This window comes from Hydra viridissima, unplaced genomic scaffold (genome assembly GCF_058129835.1).
Source record: "Hydra viridissima isolate aposymbiotic clone 2 unplaced genomic scaffold, HvirCarnegie_v1 scaffold_7, whole genome shotgun sequence".
NCBI classification, from domain to species: Eukaryota; Metazoa; Cnidaria; class Hydrozoa; order Anthoathecata; family Hydridae; genus Hydra; species Hydra viridissima.
The window spans coordinates 14094668-14115855 of record NW_028324306.1 but is presented as its reverse complement, the minus strand read 5'-3'; the positions used below and the strand labels follow the sequence as shown (position 1 = coordinate 14115855).

At 29.7% G+C, this 21188-nt stretch overlaps 3 protein-coding genes across 5 annotated transcripts in view; 2 read left to right on the top strand and 1 right to left on the bottom strand.

Annotated features, from left to right (window-relative positions):
• The window catches only part of LOC145184741 (large ribosomal subunit protein mL37-like), a 253325-nt gene that overhangs the window by 183575 nt on the left and 48562 nt on the right, over positions 1 to 21188 (bottom strand). The window lies entirely within an intron of this gene.
• LOC149886260 (cyclic GMP-AMP synthase-like receptor 1) lies at positions 1110 to 19639 on the top strand. 3 transcript variants are annotated; one of them, XM_090094047.1, is made up of 3 exons: positions 1140 to 1293; positions 16379 to 17589; positions 19062 to 19639. In XM_090094047.1, the coding sequence occupies exons 1-3, from the start codon at positions 1278 to 1280 to the stop codon at positions 19065 to 19067; spliced, it is 1233 nt and encodes a 410-aa protein (XP_089950173.1). In that variant the 5' UTR covers positions 1140 to 1277; the 3' UTR covers positions 19068 to 19639. The 3 variants fall into 3 exon arrangements, with proteins under 3 accessions (XP_089950171.1, XP_089950173.1, XP_089950172.1); XM_090094046.1 differs by lacking the exon at positions 19062 to 19639 and adding an exon at positions 18581 to 19060; XM_090094045.1 differs by lacking the exon at positions 19062 to 19639 and having other exon boundaries at positions 1110 to 1293; positions 16379 to 18258.
• LOC149886261 (E3 SUMO-protein ligase ZBED1-like) lies at positions 14774 to 15937 on the top strand. The gene has a single exon (XM_090094049.1). The coding sequence runs from the start codon at positions 14875 to 14877 to the stop codon at positions 15709 to 15711; it is 837 nt and encodes a 278-aa protein (XP_089950175.1). The 5' UTR covers positions 14774 to 14874; the 3' UTR covers positions 15712 to 15937.

The following is a 21188-nucleotide window of genomic DNA, read 5'->3' as shown; positions in this document are numbered from 1 at the left end:
ATACTTAAAAACCCAATCCTAGAGCCATTGCCTCAATAGCTTCAACTACTTGTGCTGCAACAATAGTGAGTATTAGTCCAACACTTGAACTCCCTATCCAAAAGAAATTGGTGTTAGTGTTGTGTCAGTATTGCTAGTTCCATTTTAGATTCAATGACATTTCTTTATCAGCAATGCTTTGTATATGATTAAAATTGATTACATTAAATAAAAAGTGCAAAAGAAGTTCTTAAAAGTGAATTAAAGGAAAATCGATTGAATTCTTAGTTAATTGTAAACCCTTGTGTAAGCTAAATCTTAATCGCTCTACTAAGATACTTATAAAAAAAAAAAATCAATACTTTGGCTCCCTCAAGATGTACCAAACGTAGTTGCCGAAAAACGAATACAAAATGAAGGTAAGGAATCACTAATATAACTTTGTTCTATCGCAAAAAGATTTTTAGCTATTATATTGCTTAGATTTAAAAAACAACTATAGCTATTCAAAGCAAAATGTGGAAGGAAATAAAAAGCTAAAAAAACTTTTCGGGCCAATCAGTTTGTACTTTAAAAAACTATTTAAATTATTATTGTTTTTGTTGCGCTTTTCAAAAATATAATATAATCTTAATTTTAAAAAGATTCTCTGTCTAATTCACAAAGCACAACTAGCATTAGCAAATCCATAATCTATAATGACGTAATATTGATCTTGTTAACTATCTTTTAATTGTCAGGAAAATCAACTTTCTCTAATTTGGTAGATCATCCTAAATATAAATCCAAGTTTTATTATTTTATTGGAATCATCAGAAAGAAAAATGATTAAAATGAAAACTTCTAAACCACCCAACTGAAATAAATTGAATTTAAACTGAAGTTATATAGGTTCCATGAAAAAACGCAGTACATCACTGGTTTTTCATTGCTTTGTTTCAACTTTTGAAGACATGGATAACTAAACGCCATTGCTAAGAAGATAAAGTTCAAAAGCCTATCGCTTTTCATTTCATAAAAATACCTTTGAATAAAAAGGTAAAGCAGCATAAAGCATTACGAAAATATATCGTATTGTAATTTATGTACGCCATAAATAATAAAAACATGTGGTTTTTTTAATCGGATTTAAAATGATTTTCGAGTAAATGAGGAAGTCTCCCGTGAAAATATTATGAACCAAACATGTACATAGATAATGTTTGTATTTATATGAAAAGTGAAAGTAAAAATTTATAATTCTAAAAAAATTTCATTTAAAGAGGAAACTGAGACCAAAACAAGAAAAGCTGTTGCGAATGGAGTTCAGATTAGGTTAGAAATTATTAATTATCTTTGGGCTATTAATCAAACAACAAGGCAATAGTAAATGATGAAAGAAGTTTTATTACCAGAGGGTTGATTTTCTCATTTCTTAATTTTTATTTTCTGCTTATCTAATTTTATTCGTGTAAGATAAAAAGCGTTCAACATTTCATCTTAAACAATTTTAAACTTTTTAGCAACTCAGATTTATAATAAAACAAATTTTAAAAAATTCTAAATCTTTTTGGATTGCATATCATTTAATGAAAACGGTTGTTTTTCAATAAATTATACGTGGTTGAAGGTGCATTATTTGCTAATTGCTGTATTGACAGTTTCACTGTTGTTAAGGATAAATTTTATAGTTATAAGCAATGCCGACTTTAACAATTTCGTCCAGTCCGATAGAACCCATTTAGCTTATTAATTCAATTGTTTTATTAAGAAAATCTTTCAAGAAAACTGTTTTTTCATAATGAAACTTAGCCTATCACTAGCAAAACTTTGTCTAAGACATTAAAATTTTTTCTTAGATTAAAAAAATTAACTAGAAATGAATTGCCGGATTATTTGATTTTTTCTCTTCATAAAATTTTTGACTGAAGAAAATTTCAATTATAAAATTTTTAATCAATACTAAGTTTTAACCAAATTAACCCATTAATTGATAAATAACTGCTCATTCCCTTGTAAACATCATTAAAAAGATTTTTTAACGCAGGTTATTTCATACAAAAAATTTATAGCTCTTACTAGTCATAGTTTTGTCTAAATTATTACATATTTGTAGCTGAAAATACTTATAGCTGTCGTTCCCATTTGTCCTTGTATTAAAGTTTCTTTTTCAATAATATTGTTACTTTTAAACATTAAAAAAAAAGTTTTATTAACTAGAATTGACAGAAACAGGTTTAACTTGGGATTTATTATTCCTGGCTGCATGCATTTTGGTGTAAAGTTTGTTCTCTCATGTTAACGAGACACAATCAAATATATAAAATGCCAATGTTTTAATGTGAATTGTCCTATTTCTACATATGTTAACATGCTTGCAAAACGCTTTTTCTGTTTCGCATTACATTTTATTATTTAATATTATCGATTTATTCAAAACTATACAACAGTTAAAAAGAAACAACTTTCTTACGCAAAAATTTTTTTAGAAGTTTTTCATCGTTTTAGACTTCAGAAGTTCCAGAAAAAAAAAGATGAAAGGAATAGTACTAATTTAGATAAAAGACAATAGTTGTTGTGGTTGCTTTGATAAACTATATCGGACAATAAAAAAAAAAGCCTTATATTGTAATTTATCAAAATGTTCAGTGATGATAAACAAATGTATGTATATCATTTTTTATTCATTATAATATGCTTTGTTGAAAAATGCAAAAATTCTCTATATCATTTCAATCTTAAGATTGAAAAGATATAGAGAAAAAGCAAAACATAATTTTCGTTTTGTTCTTTTGTATTTTCTTTTTCATAAAATGTTCAGGCAATTTCTTCACCGTATAAGTATTTAATCTTATGTCACCGGAGTAGTGCTTTGTACTACAGATACTGCATAAACTTCTTCAGGTGAAGAAGTTTATACAGTAACTGTAGTCCATCTGGTTGTGTAACCCTTTTCAAATAAAAAAGTTTTTTTTGCTTATTCTTCCCTATCACCAACTGAAAACTTTCGTTTTGGCTTCCGTTCTACTTTTCTTTTTTTTTTTCTGTGTATAAATTTTTCCACATTATACTTTAATTCTTCTTTAAACTGGAATCCACAGGAGTCATTTTAATCGAAGAGTGATTAGAGTTATTATATTCTTTAACTGGGTCAGCAAAAACGTTTATAAATATACATGAGTTAATTTGGCGCTAAAGTATTTTTACATTTTTTTTTCATCGTGCGATTCTGTTTCTCCGCTATTCTCGATTTCTCTTCATTTTCAAAATAATCGAGAGTAAATCTCAATAATATATTATACAACTCTATTATAAGGTTCCTTACCTTTGTAAATCCAAATTTTATTCGGCTTTCTTTCCTTGAATAAAGTGTTAAAAGCATTTGCTTTAATCTTACCAGTTTTATCTTTTAGAGGAACTGACCAGCAATATTTTGTGAAAATATCAATGACTGCCAAAAAAAAAATTGTTATAGTTATAGATGAAATATAGGCTGCTGATCTTTTCGATATACAAGCATTCTACAAATTTAACAAAAAACTTTGTTAGATTTGTAGAATGCTTGTATATCAAAAAGATCAGCAGCCTACATTTCATCTATACCTACAACAATAACTCTACTTTTGCATATTTTATTTTTACTTATGTAACTCATCAGTTAATTGAATTTTAGTGCTTTGCACTAAGATTGGCTTGACTCACAGCAAACCTGTATTAACTACATGTATATTTAATGCTTTTGGTGTACCTTTCTGCCATAACTGATTTAATCCATGAGACCTTGCAAAGTCATCATTATATTTTAATGAACCAAGCATGGTTGTACATCTACAAGGATAGCTTATAGATTTACTTTTTTGACCTCCTAGCTGATTCTTGATATTGCTAAAAAGATACATTAATCAATTATTAGTAAGAGCAATGACGTCTAAATAGATGGATGTTCTACGCATTGTTTCAATTCCGTAACACGCAAAAAAATATGCGTGTTACGAAATTGTTTAGATAACAATTGCAAAACGTGGGAGTATTTTTATTTGATTCGATGTCGGAAAAAGAAAGTCTCCACTATTCAATGAAAAATATTTTAAAATATTTTTGTTAGCAGCGATACATAAAATGAGTATGACAGAAAGCTTCAATAATAATCATGAAGATTATTCTTTTTTGCTTGAAAATATTGGAAACGAAATTGAAATAGTTGTAAAAGGATTTTATTGAGCTAGATCTTGAAGTGTTAGCCGACTTGTTATCAGAGGATTTCGAATTAGAGCTCATACCATCAGCAATATCTACTGAGAAGTCGATTGCAGAAGAAGAAACAAAAAAGTTGAAAAAAACAGAAGAAAAAAACAGTTAATCACTAAATTTACCTCTCCGAAATGTCACAATAAATATCTTAGAGAATCTAATTTTAAAAAGCATGAAAAGAAATGCTACATTGGTACTAAATGTGTGTTTATACTTGCATGTTGTGGAACTAAATGTTTAAACTTGTGCTATTTTATATTTGCAAGTACTCCCAGACTATGAAATATTGTAAAAATTCTTAATATTGACTTTAGAAACTATTCAAAACTATATATATTTGTAATATGCTATTGAACTCTCTATAGATGAATGCAAGTTGTCTTAATTACATTTATTACATATACTGGTGTAAAAAAATATGTGCAATTAAAAAATGGCTAGTTAAAGGTAATGATTGACTTTCGTTACTCTTTAACCTGGATTCCACTATAGTTAGCATGGTAGATAGTACAAAAATCACAACAGACTTCTGAACATATTAATGAGCAACCTTTATGTCTAATAACTTTAAAGTTTTCAACTGTATTGCCTTCTTTCGTTTCAATTATTCTAAAACCTCATTAGATGTACTGCGGAAAGTTTTAAAATCAGAAAATTTATTTCTGATCAGAAAAAAAGATATTGGAAGTCATTATTACCTATACAGATGTTTATGTATGAAATTTTGAAGTATATAATATTGCCCGATTGAAGAGTTAGTTGATCTGGAAGAGATTTGTTAATGTTAATGGATAATGGCACTTCACGATTTAAAACAATTAGCGTCCACATGCCATTTGATTGGCGATAACTATTGATTTTAACTATTACAAAATAATTTTTCTTATTTTCATTGTAACAGTCAAAACCATGTTTTGATGCAAAAGTTTTTAGCTGTTGATGAATACTTTTCACATGCCCTTTATTTTTTCTTCCAACTCTTATAAGTATGTTACATGCATAACAGGTTTTATGTGTGTTATGAAAACGTGAAGAATTTATCACTTCTCTCAACTTCAAAGCCTTTTTTTGATTTTAAATCTAACCTGTGTAAGACCACATAACATGATTTGCATAAATATTCAGGATAAACTTTTTGATTGTCTGAAGTTATATCCAGCTAGCAAAAACTAAAAATTGCTTGTTTAAAGATAACTACAGGTTTTAATTGATTGTGACTTTCCTGTTTTATTATCCAGCTGCACTTTCTACCTAAATGTTTTAATGATTCCTCATGAAGACTCATTATTTATCCAGTAACTAGATAATAGATAGGAATATAAGATTACTTTTTTTGATATATCTAGAAACGGTTAAAAATAAGGTTGTTCATCATTTGTAGAAGGCTCAAGAATATGGACCTAAAGGTATGATCTTTTCATTTTTATTATTATTGTTACCACTATTAGTAACAAGAATAATAATAAAATGACAAGATCATTATTAGTTAAAAGAGTTCTACATGATTGACTGTTTTAAAATGTTTTCACAAAAATGCTCATTAAAAATACAAACTTTATTTTTCTTTCCCACTCCTGAAACCAATAGTTTTTATGAACTTTAAGATGCTTTTTATTAGAATAACTTAAGACAAAATGCAACTTAGGTATCGAAAATAAGAAACTTTATAACCAGGCTGTTCGCGAAAAAAAAAAAAAAAATCACAAATTAAAGGGGAAAAAAAAAAGCGAGGCAAAAAGTTCGACATTTCCGATAAAAATAAGAAATACTCTCTGATTTTAACCTTAAAGTGGGATGCAAAATCCGAGAGTGGGATGAAAAGAACACTAAAAATATCTTATTCGACCTTTGAACTATATCATAGCAATTTCAATTTAACAAAGAAAATTTTTTTCACTTTTCTCTATTCATTCTAGCAAACCATACATAGCTTTTTTGCAAAAGCCTAGTTTTAGACTTCAAAGTTTAAACACAGTTAAATTTTTATTAAGCAAAGTTCAAAGCTCAAATTAACCTTTTTCAGATATGTGAGCTATTCTTGATTAATTTTTTTTGATTAATTTTTTTACAACCATAAGCTTCAGTAAATGCATATTTATAATGCGTTTACTGATGGAAGTTTAGTGAAACAAATTTGACGGGTAGAAGTCGAAATATCTGCATCATGAATTTAGAAAATTTACGGAAACACGCATAGTTTTTGGCTAACTGGTGCCACCTTTGATCTATAATAATGCGTTCAACGTCTCACTATTAATACTTCCTTAGTAAAAGTAGCACTATCTGTATTACCTTAATCAGTACTTTCAGCTTTAGATCATCCACCTTAAATATGAGATAACTCTCACTTGGATGAGTATACTTATCTTTTGACTCAATCTTTATACCAAAGCTATGTAACCAAAGCTCTTTAGTTTAGCATTTCTGCTCCAAAATATCTATGTTCAAACGAGTCCACACTTTCGTCTTTTAAAGGCGTTTTAGTGAAGCTTTAAAAGTAGTTACTTCTCCTAATCCTTGTGAGTTAACATAGTCATTAGCAGTTACTTCTATTTCTTTCGTTTTTACCTTTTTTGTTCTTTGCAACTACTTTCTGATATCCATACTTATAATCTTTATCTTCTGCTATTTTTTTATTTTTTCATGTTTTTCAGCCTATTTAAAAACCTTTCTAATTAACAAATTCACCAATACTACTTAGAAGTACAAAGCCTAAAACTGTTGCCTCAGTAGCGATTACTACTGGCGCTACAATAATAGCTTACATTAGTCCAATTCCAGCAGTACCTAATCCCATATATATTGTAGTAAATCTTTTGTAAGTATTATTAACTCAGTTTTTAATTCTATAATATTTCTCACTCTGCAATACTCAAATAGATTTTTTAGATTTTAGTAGACGCTAACTGTCATTAACCTTTTGTAATATCTATCCAAAACCAGTAACATGATCAAAGTCTAATTGAGAAGCAGTTTGAAGTGTCGGATAAACTTTCTCAGATCTTTAATCTCCAATTTTTAAATGAAAGAAAAACAATTATAAATGCGATCATGAGAACTTGACAAAATATAATGCAACTTACAAGAAACATTACCATTTTCAATGATTACATTAGTATCTAAATTATTTTTAGTAGTATTTAGCGATTGCAATCCCGGGATCCCGACTTTTTTTATGATCCCGAAATCCCGGGATTGTCTAACATCAATCCCGGGATTCCCAATAAGATTGAACAAAACAAAGCGTAACAAAATAATACATAAAAATACCAACAACTTTGCGTATTAATAAAATAATTTTTACTTAGCATAAAATTGTAAAAAGTATTGTAATTTCGGTTGTACAATAAAATACCATATCGAAAAGGATTGATTTAGAGAAAAACAAAAGTGAAAATCTTTGCACTATTTCATATTGTTTAACATATACACAATTTAAAAACTGAATACGATCTGATTAAAATAATAGATTTGTAAGCAATGAAAAATATTATTATAGTATGCTTGCTTGCGATACCCACACTTTGTATCATTACATACGGTTATATTTATTTTATAATAATTTGTAATATAATACAAATTTACGTTGTTTTTAAAAAGTTATTTACGTAAACACTTTAAAAATATTCGCGTTAAATTAGTTAGATTTTTTAATACCTTAGTTACTATTGCTAATAATTTTTTATAGCTTATTTACTATTGTCAGTTTTATCAAACTGAAGAAAAGCGCGTTTCTTATAAGATAGAATCTTATAATTAAAAATTAAATCAGCATGTCGTATGTGGGTTTTACAATTAAAAGTAACTCAGCCGTTTGGAAATATTTTCTTTGGGATGAAAAAGGCCAAACAGCGATGTGTAAATTACCAAGCTGCAAGAAAATTTTAAAAATTGGTGGTGGCTCAACAAAAGGACTTCACACACATAGACCTATATGAATTCGATGCAAATCAGCAAGATTTTAACAATAAATTTTCTGACAGTGATTCATCCGAGAATGAGGACACTGAGGAAGATTTGTTGGACTACAATCATGAAAAGATAGGACCTAAAATTGAACTAAATGAAGTTCATTATGGGCCAGTCATTAAAAAAGTACGCAAACTAATACTAAAATTTAAACAATCACCTACCAAGAACGACATCTTATAAGAATATATTAAGGCTGAATTTGGAAAACAACTGTCTTTAATAATGGACTGCAAGACAGGGTGGAGCAGCCTTCTGTTAATGCAAAAACAATTTTACAAAGTAAAAAAAGTTTATATAAAATTACTTTAATTAATATTTACCCAGTGCAAGATAATTCTATAGGTCTGTCCCATGATGAAGTGACAATATTATCAGAGATTATTACAACTTTAGTTCCCATTAAAGCAACGGTTGAAGCAATATGTCGTCGAGATTCTAACCTGTTTACAGCCGACATTGCTATTACTTTCATGCTTACAAATTTAAAAGATGCTGACAATAATACAAGCAAAGAAATGCGTTCGCATGCATGAATACCGAACCGATATGAGTGGACTTCTGCAATACCTGCATAACGGGTGAAGCTCCGTTAAAGTCGATGAAGAAATAATTACAGTGCGTTCTTCATTTAAGTGTCGCAAACTTTTGGTAGAACTATTCGAAAAATTAAATGCTTCTAATCCCGCTCTAATAAGAGCATCAGTTGAGTCTGACATTGATTGAGGAACCTAAAATGGCTCCTGAGTTTGAAAGTTATACTTTAGGTATTGAAGAGGAACTTGATGTTATTAAAGAAGGACAATCACCAATACAACCATTAAGACATGAAATATTGTCATCAAAAATTCAAAAAGAAATGACACTATTTGAAAATGTGGGTACACGTGGCGATTATTTAAAAAGAGTTTGTTTTTTTCTAATGACCGTGAAATCGACAAGTGTCGAGGCTGAGCGGGTATTTTCTCAAAAATTCGTAACCGTTTGGGCGATGAAACTTTGGACGCGTTATGCTTCCTAAAGTGGCATTTTGAAGCACAAAAAACATAACATATCTCCTTATTTTTAGCATAATTTTTTAAAATTAATTAACATGTAAAATTTAATTAACATGTTAAATTAAATTCATTTAATAAAGATATTTTTACTTAAATGTAATGTTTTTATTCTACTCAATACTATATAGATGTTGTATCTGCTTTTCAATCCGGGACTAATCTCGGGATCCCGGGATTTATGTTTTTCAATCCCGAAATCCCGGGATTGAAAAAAACCTCCGGGATTGCAATCCCTAGTAGTATTAAAAATATCATGAACACTTTTTAGTAAAGTCTTACTTTGTAAAGCTATTTTTCGTTTTAAAACATTATTTAAAAAATTGATCACCGTTCCTTTTGACGTGGACTCACCAAAAGATAATGTGAAGTTTTTAGTTTTTCTAAATGATATTGTAATACTACGAGTGATATTATAATACTACTATAATACTACGATATTATAATTCACTTATCTTGAGTTAAATTCTCCCAATAAACTAGTGATATTCTTTTAGCAGATTTTTCGAATGAACTAATTCTCCTACTATTCTAAAAACTGCTTTTAAGATCTGTACCTACATTATCACCAAGAATATCATCAACATTTTCTTTTTAATTCCTATCAGAAAAATATATACATCTGATATTTTTCAGTTATGAAAAATACTCTTCGAATATTTTTGTTGCTTTAATACTTTACTTTTTATACAATAATGTCATTCTTTTTAATCAATATCTGTTACAAAAATGTTTTATATATAAACTTATAAAATTAGATAGTGCTTCGCATCCTGGAGCTTTCTCGAATAGGTGAAATCCTTCGTAACTGCGTGACCGCTCAGCAATTACGCTTTGCTTTTAATCATTATCTTGCTCAATGTTTTTTAACAATTTTAGTAAATCTATGACGTTGTACATATTGAAAACCTTTAAGATACCTTATGCTCAGCACTTATTATTACTTTTAAGATAACTTATCTATCCTTATTATCAAGAACATTATCTGCAAAATTAAAATCGATCTCATCTAAGCTAAAATAACTGCCGTTACTTTTTTAAATCATTCTCATCGCATTTAAAGGTGTTTTGTAAGGCTTTTTTTATTTTTTTTAGCTAATTTTTATTTGGGAGGTTGTCTTTTACTTTCACCATAAGGTCTTTTATAAGAAGATATTTTATTATCTAAAAATAAAAGACTATATGATGAAAGTGAAAGACTTATTATCTAATCAAAACATATAAATTTTTTTTTCTTCAGTGATTATTGCTTTAAAATTAATGTTTAATAGTTTAACTTTTTTTTTTCAATTAACAGTTGTTACTATCTAAACATTTAAAAATACCTGGTCGATACTCTTTTACTTTGATTTTTATACTATGATTTTTAATTCGCTTCAGCATTTTATTTTCTTTCCAGAACGAACATAATTATTAAATCAAATTCTGTTTGCTAAATCATTCTTCCAATATTTTCTAACATGTTCTTCTTTTTACTACCTTTTTTAAAAAATCGATGTCCACAAAATACTTGATCATCACCTTGTATTTTATCTGTGAAGTAATATTGGATACTTTAAGTATTTTCGCAGCTCTATAGGAGATGGTAAACCATAACTTTTAAAGTAACACTTTTCATTTTGCTTTTTATACAAAGCTACCCAATTCGTTCAATTATTTTCACTAGAAATCAAGCTAAAACAAATTTTTCTACTTTACTTGGGTTTTTAGGTAATATATCACTTAGGTAAACGCCACTAAAGCTCTTAATCTTTAAATCACCGGCTGCTTCTATAAAATCAAAGTCAGAATGGTTAACTACCCAACACAATTTTACCAACACTTTAAAAGTCATTTCATCTAATTATTATAACTTTTTGTATATATAAATGAACATCAAACAATACTCATGGAAGGAGTCTCTAAACAAACGTGAAAATAATCTATTATCACCTAGAAGTATTAGAGGTCTTATTGTTGGTAAATCTAGATGTAGCAAAGCGACACTGCTACTTAATCTAATTTTTATTCCAGGATGGCATAATTATAACAGGCTCATATTTTTTGGAAAAATTCTTCAACCATAGTAAAGCATTGCAACGAAAGTCTTTGAAAAAAGTTTACAAAAGGAATCGGTATCAAGTTTTTCGATAACAAATATGCAATTGTTCAAATAGGTTTATTTATTTCTTTACTCAAATAGGCAACAGCAAACGAAAAGAACCAACTATGAATATTGAATGTAGATTTTTTTTTGAGTCATCAGAAAATAACTATCTTATCATTTTAGTTGGTGGATTATTAGAAAAATGGAATAAGTGTGAAACTTATTACAATCGTGGAAGATGTAGTTATGTGGATTGTGTCTACCTTGCTATAAATTTAAGCTTCAAAGATAAACGATGCTTGAGAATGCAAACTGTCAATTTCCTCAGGATGCAAAAAGTATAAACAACATCTATTGAGATTATGTTAGCAAAGATATGCAAATCATTTAGTTCAGCAAGTTATGTAAAATGGCATGAAGAAAGTCACATATTTGTCGTTATAGATCAAATAATAAAGTAACAAATGGATTTGATTCCTTTTACTTTCCACAATCTTGCTTTACTAAACAGAATTAAAAACTATCTCATAAAAATTGAAAGTTTCATTATCAAATATTGACAGGAGCAGGTTTAACTTAAGGCTTTTCATATTCGGCAGCATGCATTTTTGTATGGAGTTGGTTCTCTTGTGCTGGTACAATCTGATAGAAGCAAAGATATGATAAGCTTAAAAAACCTTTTTTTAATCAGCATTTTATTATTAACCATCATACTTCTTTTTTAAAACTGCTCAGCTGTCAAAAAGATACAGCTTTCCCACTCAAATGATTTGTCAGAAAATGATTTTTATCATTGCTCATGACTCCAGAATGCCCTAAAAAAAAGATGAAATGAATGATAATGATTTAGATTAAAATCAATAATTGTTGTTGTTTCTTTGATAAAATTTATAAGACAAGCAAAAAACTGTTTTATATTGTATTTTATCAAAATGTTCTATCTTGGTAAATATTAGGATTTTAATTATTATTCATTACTTATACTTTAGCTATGGATTTGTTAAAAAATGCACAAAGATTAATAAGTGTTTATACTTATTTTTTCAGATTTATTTCACTTAATAACTGCGTATATTTGAGCCTTTTGTAACTAATGCTTTAAAGTTTGCAGTTGAAGTCAAGTTTAACCAATATTTTAAGGACGTAGAATAATTTTGCCCAACGTGTGCTTTCTGACCAGAGTGCGTTTGAAAATTTTTACCGTTAGTAAGTAAGAGTTCTATGTGCAATTAGGACAATAATATATGTGCTTCAAGTGTTACTACACAGCACACAGCATCGATTTGGTTCAGATACGTTTTTACTACTTTCAGTGATATATGTGAGGGTAAATCTAAAAAATAATATGCTTATCAAGTGGAATCTTTTAGTTTTTTAGTTGAACTTGTGATTAAGCTTGAAAAAATCAACTTTTTTGTTAGTGTTATGAATCTTTTTCCTAAGAATTAGGAATCTGAAATCAATGTGAACTGTCAAAGTATCATTTATATAGTTAAAATAAGTCTTAAATATTAGTCGTTAATTTAAATGATGAACTGTTTTTGTTTATCAACCTTAAAAGAGTGGTTCTAAAGCGACCATTTTATGCGGAGGTTTTGCGGAAAAAAAAGTATTAAGTCTTAGAAATACACTGGAACCGACCTTACAAAACGATGATAAAACAGCTTATTTTGGTCAACAGATCAACATTATATTATAAGTAGTGCTGCGGAAATTAACGATTAATTAATCGATTAATCGCTAATTTATTTAATCGATTAAAATTTCTTTAATCAGTGATATTTCGATTAATTTTTGCCGGTTTTCCGTTACTTATATATTTTTTTTTTTTTGCCGAACATATTTATATTTACAAGTTTCGTTAGTCAAAATATATAAACGAGATTATAATTATAATTAAAATAGTATAGACAGGACTTCAAGAAGATCGTACTGATCTTATCACGAAGCCCTTACAAGTGAATAATATATATTATGTTCAATATAGGTAATATATTATATATTAAGCACAACTAGTTGTATTAAAACTACTCGAATATTAAAGTTAACTTTAATATTCTTCAATTAGAATAAACTCAAGATTACCTGTTTCTCTTATATTATATTTATTAACGTTATTTATAAAGAAATTATTTGTGAAGTGGTATGGTACTTGGCCTAATTTAAATTTTAGCATGAACAATATATTTTGATATCTGTTAATTTGATAAATGTTAAGCATAAAAATTTATAAAAAAAATATATCGTTTTCATATAAATCATTCGCAAAGAAGTTATTTTCAGTTTTAAAAGTTTTAAAAACGTCTAAACGCAACTTTTCAAAATCAATTGTTTCAAAGTCATTAGCCATGACGAAAAAGAGTATTAAATTTAGAATTTTTCAATAGAATTCGATAAATATAAAATTAATTTTGAAAGCGCGTATCTTGAAAATCTCGACTAAAACTTTTGTCATATTTTAAAATACTTACTGACCTGGGAACATTATCTTACATTTCTATATCCGTTTCTAAAGTAAACAAAGTTTGTTTTGCAAATATGGCTGCGGCAACTAATGAAAGCAACGTTTCTGTCAAACATTTAACTGGAAAGTTAAGCAAGCATTTTGTTTTCAAGTTGAATGCTGATGGTAAAGTACACGAAGTTGACAAAATATACTGCGTTCACTGCAATAAACAGTTTGCTTTCCGTGGCTCAAACACATCGCTGACTTATCACCTTCAGCACAAGCATCCTCTGAAATATCAACAGGTTGTCGACAGTGAACGTAAGAGGACCCCTCAGATAAAACCAATCACCAATTTATTTACGTGTCAGTCAAACAAGCCTGTCAGTGAAAAGGTCTCAGCCGACCTGAAGGTGGCAATAGCTCATTGGATTGCCAGTTCTGGACGTCCAACAGCAATTGTAGAAGATGCTGGACTAGAGGCGGTGCTTCGTATTGCCCTTCAAAACCAGACTTATACTTTGCCCAGTCGCCGTACAATCGACACTGTCATTGGAGAGATGTACAATGAGAAGTTGAATGAGCACAAGAAAGCTCTAGAATGCATTCATAGTATTGTTCTAACTACTGACTTTTGGACCTCCACCAACAATGAATCGTACTGTGGGATAACAGGTCATTGGATTGATTCTTAGTGGAAACTGACGTCTGTCGCTTTAGCTTGCATAAATGTTGAAGAAAGGCACACTGCTGATAATGTTGCCAGTTTCTATGAAGAGTTTGCCGCAATGTAGAACATTGCTGAAAAAATTAGCTGTATCGTAACGGACAGTGCACGAAATATGGTTGCTGCTATAGGACGGACGGATTACAGCCATATACCGTGTATTGCTCACTGTCTTCAACTGAGCATACTAGCAGGTTTGAAAGCAGCTGATTTATCTCATATTCTGGCTAAATGTCGACAGCTAGTTGGACATTTTAAGCGCAGTTCAAGGAATACATCAGAGCTAAAGGCCAGCCAAGCCAGTACCTCTAACAGATCTGACGATGTGAAGTTTCACAAATTGCAGCAGGATGTAGCTACGCGGTGGAACAGTACCTACCTAATGTTAGCCAGATTGCTGGAAGTGAAAGATGCCATTAAGCAGTATCATATTGACCATCCCGAGAATTACACTGGAGATAAACTAAGGGAGTTGGACTGGGAGAAAATGTCAAAATTTGTCTCGGTATTGGGTCCACTTGCAGATGCTACTGAGTATATTGATAGTGAACAGTATGCTACATGTTCGGCTGTACTTCCGTTTGAAGCATTTTTGCGCAGACTTCTGCGGGTTAATGATGACGATCCAGGGTATATAGCACGTTTCAAATCTGCAACACTAAATGACTTCTCAGGTTGCATTGAAAACATTAATGCATTGCCAACGTTGCAAATGGCTGTGGCATTAGACCCACGTTACAAGAAACTCGGCTGTCTCTCAAGAGAGAAACGTGAAGCAGTTTGGACAATACTTTCTAATGCATTTCGGGTGTACTGTAACCAAAGACAGAGAGCTGAACGTGAAACTACTACCAGCACTGGCGAGGCATCAGAACCTGTGCGTAAGAAACTGAAACTTACTCTGTTGGTCAGCGACTCGGAATCGCAATCCTCATCAGATGAATCACAAACAGTACATGGCTCACTGGCTGAGCTTACACGATATCAAGAAGAAGGTGTAATTCCAGAAACTGAGAATCCCCTCATGTGGTGGCAACTGAACAGGCATCGTTACCCTAACCTGAGCAGTTTTGTGCAGACAATTCTGTGTGTACCTGCCACTTCTGTTCCTTGTGAAAGACTGTTTAGTTCGTCAGGGTACATTGTCAACAAACTGCGATCTTGTCTACTTCCAGAAAACGTTAACGTCCTCGTTTGTTTACGTGACTGGCTAAAGTGATGCCTACTTGTACTTGTCAATTAAACTGAATACAGTATAGCAGGCATTAAGTGTCTTGTTTGTTAACGTTTGTGAATACTGTAGTTAGTTAACGTTTACCGATAACAACTTCACCTCAACAGTGGTGAAAAGCAGGTTATTCTGTCGACTTCAGAATTAATCGAAATTAATCGATTAATCGATTAAAATTTTAGACGATTAATCGAACAAAAAAAAATTAATCAGTACCAGCCCTAATTATAAGATGAAGCGAAACCACACATTGAATAATGATCTGATACACTAAATTTTCATTAGAGATCTGATATAAACGTTTAATTTAAGGAACTATAGTGACATATTTCTTCCTGTTTTTTGTTAAAATAACAAGGCTCCTAATTAAACCGTAGCTTTTTCAAAGCGAACACAACTTTTCAATTGTAATGCCTTTTTTTTTCATAAAAATACTCCGCCAAAAAAATTTGCGTTTAGTTTAAACTTAACAAAAATACTTTAAATACTTTCATAAAAAATCGCTCAAAGTATAGATGCAATATTTCAAGCAAACTAAGTCATATTCCACATTAAATGTTGCTTCTGTGCATGTAATTAAAGGAAGTTTCGTGTTGTTTTTGTGAATTCAATACAATTCTTGCTCTTACTTAAGGCTGTTTTTTTTTAATTATAGATTCCTGTGGAGAAAAACTTGAGAGGTTCAAATGTCTAAAAGATCTTGATGAGCAGCTTTGCAACCAAGGTTACTCGTTGTTGAAATATTTATTATTATTAGGTAAAATAGGATGTTCTAAAAACCAACCAAATGTTCCGAAAAATGTAGTATTAGCAGGAAGTACTTCTGAGGGTTCTGCGACTGCTCGTATTTTCAAACAAAATAACGAGTTTGATGATGGATTAAATAGGGAACTTGAATTTGATGTAGAATTTATTCTCCTAGAGATTCCCCCTGAACTCAGAAATATTATCGAAGACATCCCAGGAAAAACTGGTTATGTCAACTTTTGTGCAAGTCCGGAAAATTTACTGTTTACAAATAACGTCTATTTGGATGGTTCCAAAAAATACGTGGAAGAATATTTAACAAAGATAAGTGCGGATGGACTATTTCACACATACAATGTGAAAAATTTTTCACTGGAAAAGTTTAAGAACCGAGATAGACGTAATATACTTGAAATAGCTTTTGCAGCACTTTACGATGAAAAAATTTCTGATATTTCTGTTCTAAAAACTGAGAAAGTTACAAACGCATCAGCTGGTTCCGAATTTACAATCCAAATTAAAAACAAAAACCTGCTTAAACTTTCCATTGACTTGGTTTCTTTGATTAGAATTCTTTGGTGGCCTGATGCTGCTTCGGAATGGAAAGAAAGAAAAAGAAACTGGCCTAACGATCAACGCACCATAAATGATCTTACACAAACATGCTGCATCATTGCAAAACCGTGTGTGGCTGAAAAAGATAACAAAGAAACTCTCGATTGGAGGTATTCATTTTCAGATGTTGAACGGAAGCTGTTCTCCATGTACAACCCACAGCAAAAGTTAATTTACTTCATCTTTAAAGCGATGTTTTACAAATGGCTGAAACCAATCAGCCCAACACAACTTTCATCTTTTATTGGGAAAAATGTTATGCTAAAAACTGCCGAAGATTTTCCTCCGCAAGATGAAATGTGGAATGAATCTTATGATGCAATGAAAACAGTTCTCGTTTACTTGTTTGTTCAGGTGCAGATGGCTTTTGAAAACGGCTGTCTGCCATATTATTTCATAAACAAAATAAATGTTATTGAGACCATAGATCTAGAAGTGAAAAAAGAAGTTATACAGAAAGTTCAATGGATACTTAGCAGCATTGAAGAACGCATACCATCAAATGTAAGCGATGTTATCGTTTTTGCAGAGGATGTGAAACAGAGGTTAAAATCTTTTGATAGAATTGCATCAAATTTGCTAGAAAAAAATTATTCTGACATCTTGAATGTAAAGTTTCTTGAATCAAATTTAGATTTTTTTGACAAAATCGCTTTAAATTTGCTTAAGGAAGCAATTGAAAAAAAAAAAATTGCAGAAAGAATTTCCAGAGAAGTTACAAGAATTAAATCCGTGGTTCATGCTGAAGGATTAGGGGAAAAAAATGATTTGTACGAAAAGTTAAGACATTTTGCAGATAAGTTAGCTCTCTTGCTTGCCAATACAGATCCAGGTATTCAAAATGTAATTCATGATGAGGCATTAAGAGTGGAAGCACAAGCAATTATTAATGAAAAACAAGTTGCTAATAGGGTTGAAAATAGCTTGTAAGAGTCAAATTATGTCTCCGCAATAATTTTGATTTTAAAGTTTTTTTGAATATTTTTTTAATGTTATTTTAAGTAAAGTGCTTAAACGTTAGTTTTTGGAGTAAGAGAGTCATCAATTATATACGTAATACTGTAATGGAAACCTATTTTTCTAAACTATTAAAATGAAACTGATTTTTTGACACAGAGCATATCAGAAAAAAAATCTTATTTTTAATAGGCATAGTTTTATTCAAAAATTTGTATATATGTAGTTCGAAATACTATCGCTCCTCCTCGTCCTATTTTTTTAAAATTTTTTATTAATTGAATAACTTTTAAACTAGCTTAACTGTAAGATTTTATATTCGACTGCATATATTTTTGTATTAAGTTACTTCTCTTATGGTGGTAAATAAGACACAATCAAAGATAAGAAATGTCAGTATTTTAATATATACCATGGTATTTTGAGCTATGTTTACATGCGTACAAAAAACTTTTTCTGATTCGCATTTTGTTTATTATTCAAGATTATACATTTATTTAAATTGTTCAGCTGTTAAAACTATACATCCTTGCCACAGGTGAATATTTATGAAGAAGGGTTTAAATATTCGAGAAGAAAAAGATAAAACGAATGATATTTACAGACTGAATTCAGAGACCGTTGTGGTTACTTTACAATATTTATGAAAGAAGCGAAGAACTGCCTCGTTATAATTTTTATCAAAATGTTGCGTTTTGATAAACCAAAGGATTATTTTTTATTACTCATTATTTTATTATTTGTTTTGTTGAAAATGCACATGAAGTGTGATGTATGATAATTTGAAAAATGTTGACTTTTAGGTACCTGTATTTAAATGCTGTAAATTTTGTTTCTGAATTCAAATTTTGCTAATCATATAAGGATATAGAATTAACTTTCCCACTTTGTGGTTTCTGAGTAAAGTGCAGTTTTAGGTTTGAACCATTATTATGTCTCAGTTATAAATGGATCTAGGGTAATTATGTATGCAGCTCTAGTGTCACTATATAGATGACGGTATCTTATTGGATTTGTAGGTTTGATCTCAAAAGTAAACCACGAAGTTCATCAAAATCAAAAGGAATTTTTTCAACACAATTTATTTTCTCTATTAGAGCGCAGGTTTTGAACTTAATCTTTTAAATCAAACTATAGGCTGTCAAGTCATGTAAGTTTTATTTTTTCAGCTTTTGACAGGTTGGTTGATTTGAATGTTGGTTTTTAAGTTAAGACAGATGTAATTTGTAGTAATAATCCAGTCTAAAAAAATTGAGAAAAATAATCAATATAAAACATTACACTGGGCTTTTTTAAAAAGGTGATTTATTGGTATGGGGCAAGTTCAGGAAACTGATTTTTTTTTCAACTTTCATTTATGCATGTATGAGGAAATATGAAAATTACCATCTAATCAAATGGAATCTTTTAGCTTTTCCATTGAACTCTAGATTAAATTAAGTCGTTTTTCTAAAATTAAAAGTAGGATTAAAATGTCAATTACAGTTACCTTAAGTCTTATTCATATGCCTTTAAAATAAATTTTGTTTTTATCCATAACAATCTTAAAAGAGTGATGTTACAGCGAGCACTTTGTATCATTAAAAAAAAAAAAAAATTGTAAGTCTTAAGAAAAGATGCAAGAACTGACGAATTCTTGAGCATTAACAAAAAGCAATCAATGCTTGTCTTCTTATGGTATTAGTGACATTTCAACTCAGTTTATTTGCATGTGATAGTTTATTTACATCGTTGCTATGTGATTAAAATATACCTTAAGGTGTTTAAGAAGAATATTCTTATTATTCTAAGATTATTTTGGAAAAAATATTTTTACTATTGAATTCTACAAGGTTCAATTGAATTCTACAAGGTTAATTGAACTCTACAAGGTACTATTGAATTCTACAAGGTTCATTGTCTAAACAACATTTTTTCAAATTTTTTATTTTTTACCAAAATAATGGCTGGATACCACCTTAAACTGATCTCCTTTCTTTTGATAAAAATATCTTTGGATGAATGAAAAATCATAATTCAAAGAAACTGTAAATTTTTTTTAGGTCGTCAAGGATGAAATTTGTAGTTAAAGGTATTGTCAACTTCAACAGGTTATCCTGTTTGGTCAGAAAAACCCATTCAGCGAATAAATTGAATGAAGTTGAAGATTTTTTAGGAAAATTTTTTTTTCGTAATAAAACTTAGTCTTAGACATAACTTTTTCTTAAATTCAATTAACTTACCCTTACATAAATCTTTTGCTGAACAAGTTTTTAATGACGAAGATTTTACTAATTACAAACTTTCATTAGAAATTATCACATCAGTTATTAAACTATTGGTCTTTTAGCTTTCAAAAGATTTTTTAAAATAACAAATAGTTTGTAGGATTAATTCACACTTTGTTCAAAATTCTGAAAAAAAACTTCACTTAACAAAAGTAGACTTTTTGAAATTTTAAATTTAAATGGCTCAAATCAGTTTCTAATTGAAAATTTTTAAATTATGCATTTAAATCATTAAGCTTAGCTAACGTTTTCAGATGCAGTTGAAGAATCCTTTGTCAATTAGAATTAGTGCCAAACTCTTTGCAAGATTGGTGTTGTAAGTCCTTTCATACAACTTATTAAAGAAAGGCTCAAAGCTCTTTAATTTGAGCGATGAAAACATCTTCATTTTTTAAATAGCTATAGTAGAGAGGATTTTTTTGTTGACTGTGTCAATAACCAAATAAATGATCAATCATATGTTCAGAAAAGTCTAAGTCCCCCACCTGTGTGATATACAAACCATTTTAAATTGTTGCTTGTTGTTGCTGCTTCAAATGGTGAAAAATGTTCACCCATCTATTTTGTATCCGCATATTGCCTCTGTTGTATTGGATCAGTCAAATTTTAAGAAACGTTATTAAGATGTTGTTTTTGCTAATTGACTGTTGATTAGTCTCGACATATTCATCAGAATATATGCAGCGATAAGAATTACATATTATTTATATAACATTTAATATGTTATTTACATATCTTTTTAAAGTGGGTCTATTATTAATTATGATAAATCAGTTTAAAGTGGGTCTATTATTAACTATGATAAATCAGAGATATTGAGTAAACCTTAATCGTTACTTTAGAAATGGGTTTCGAGTACGTGAACACTCGCGTTTGCCC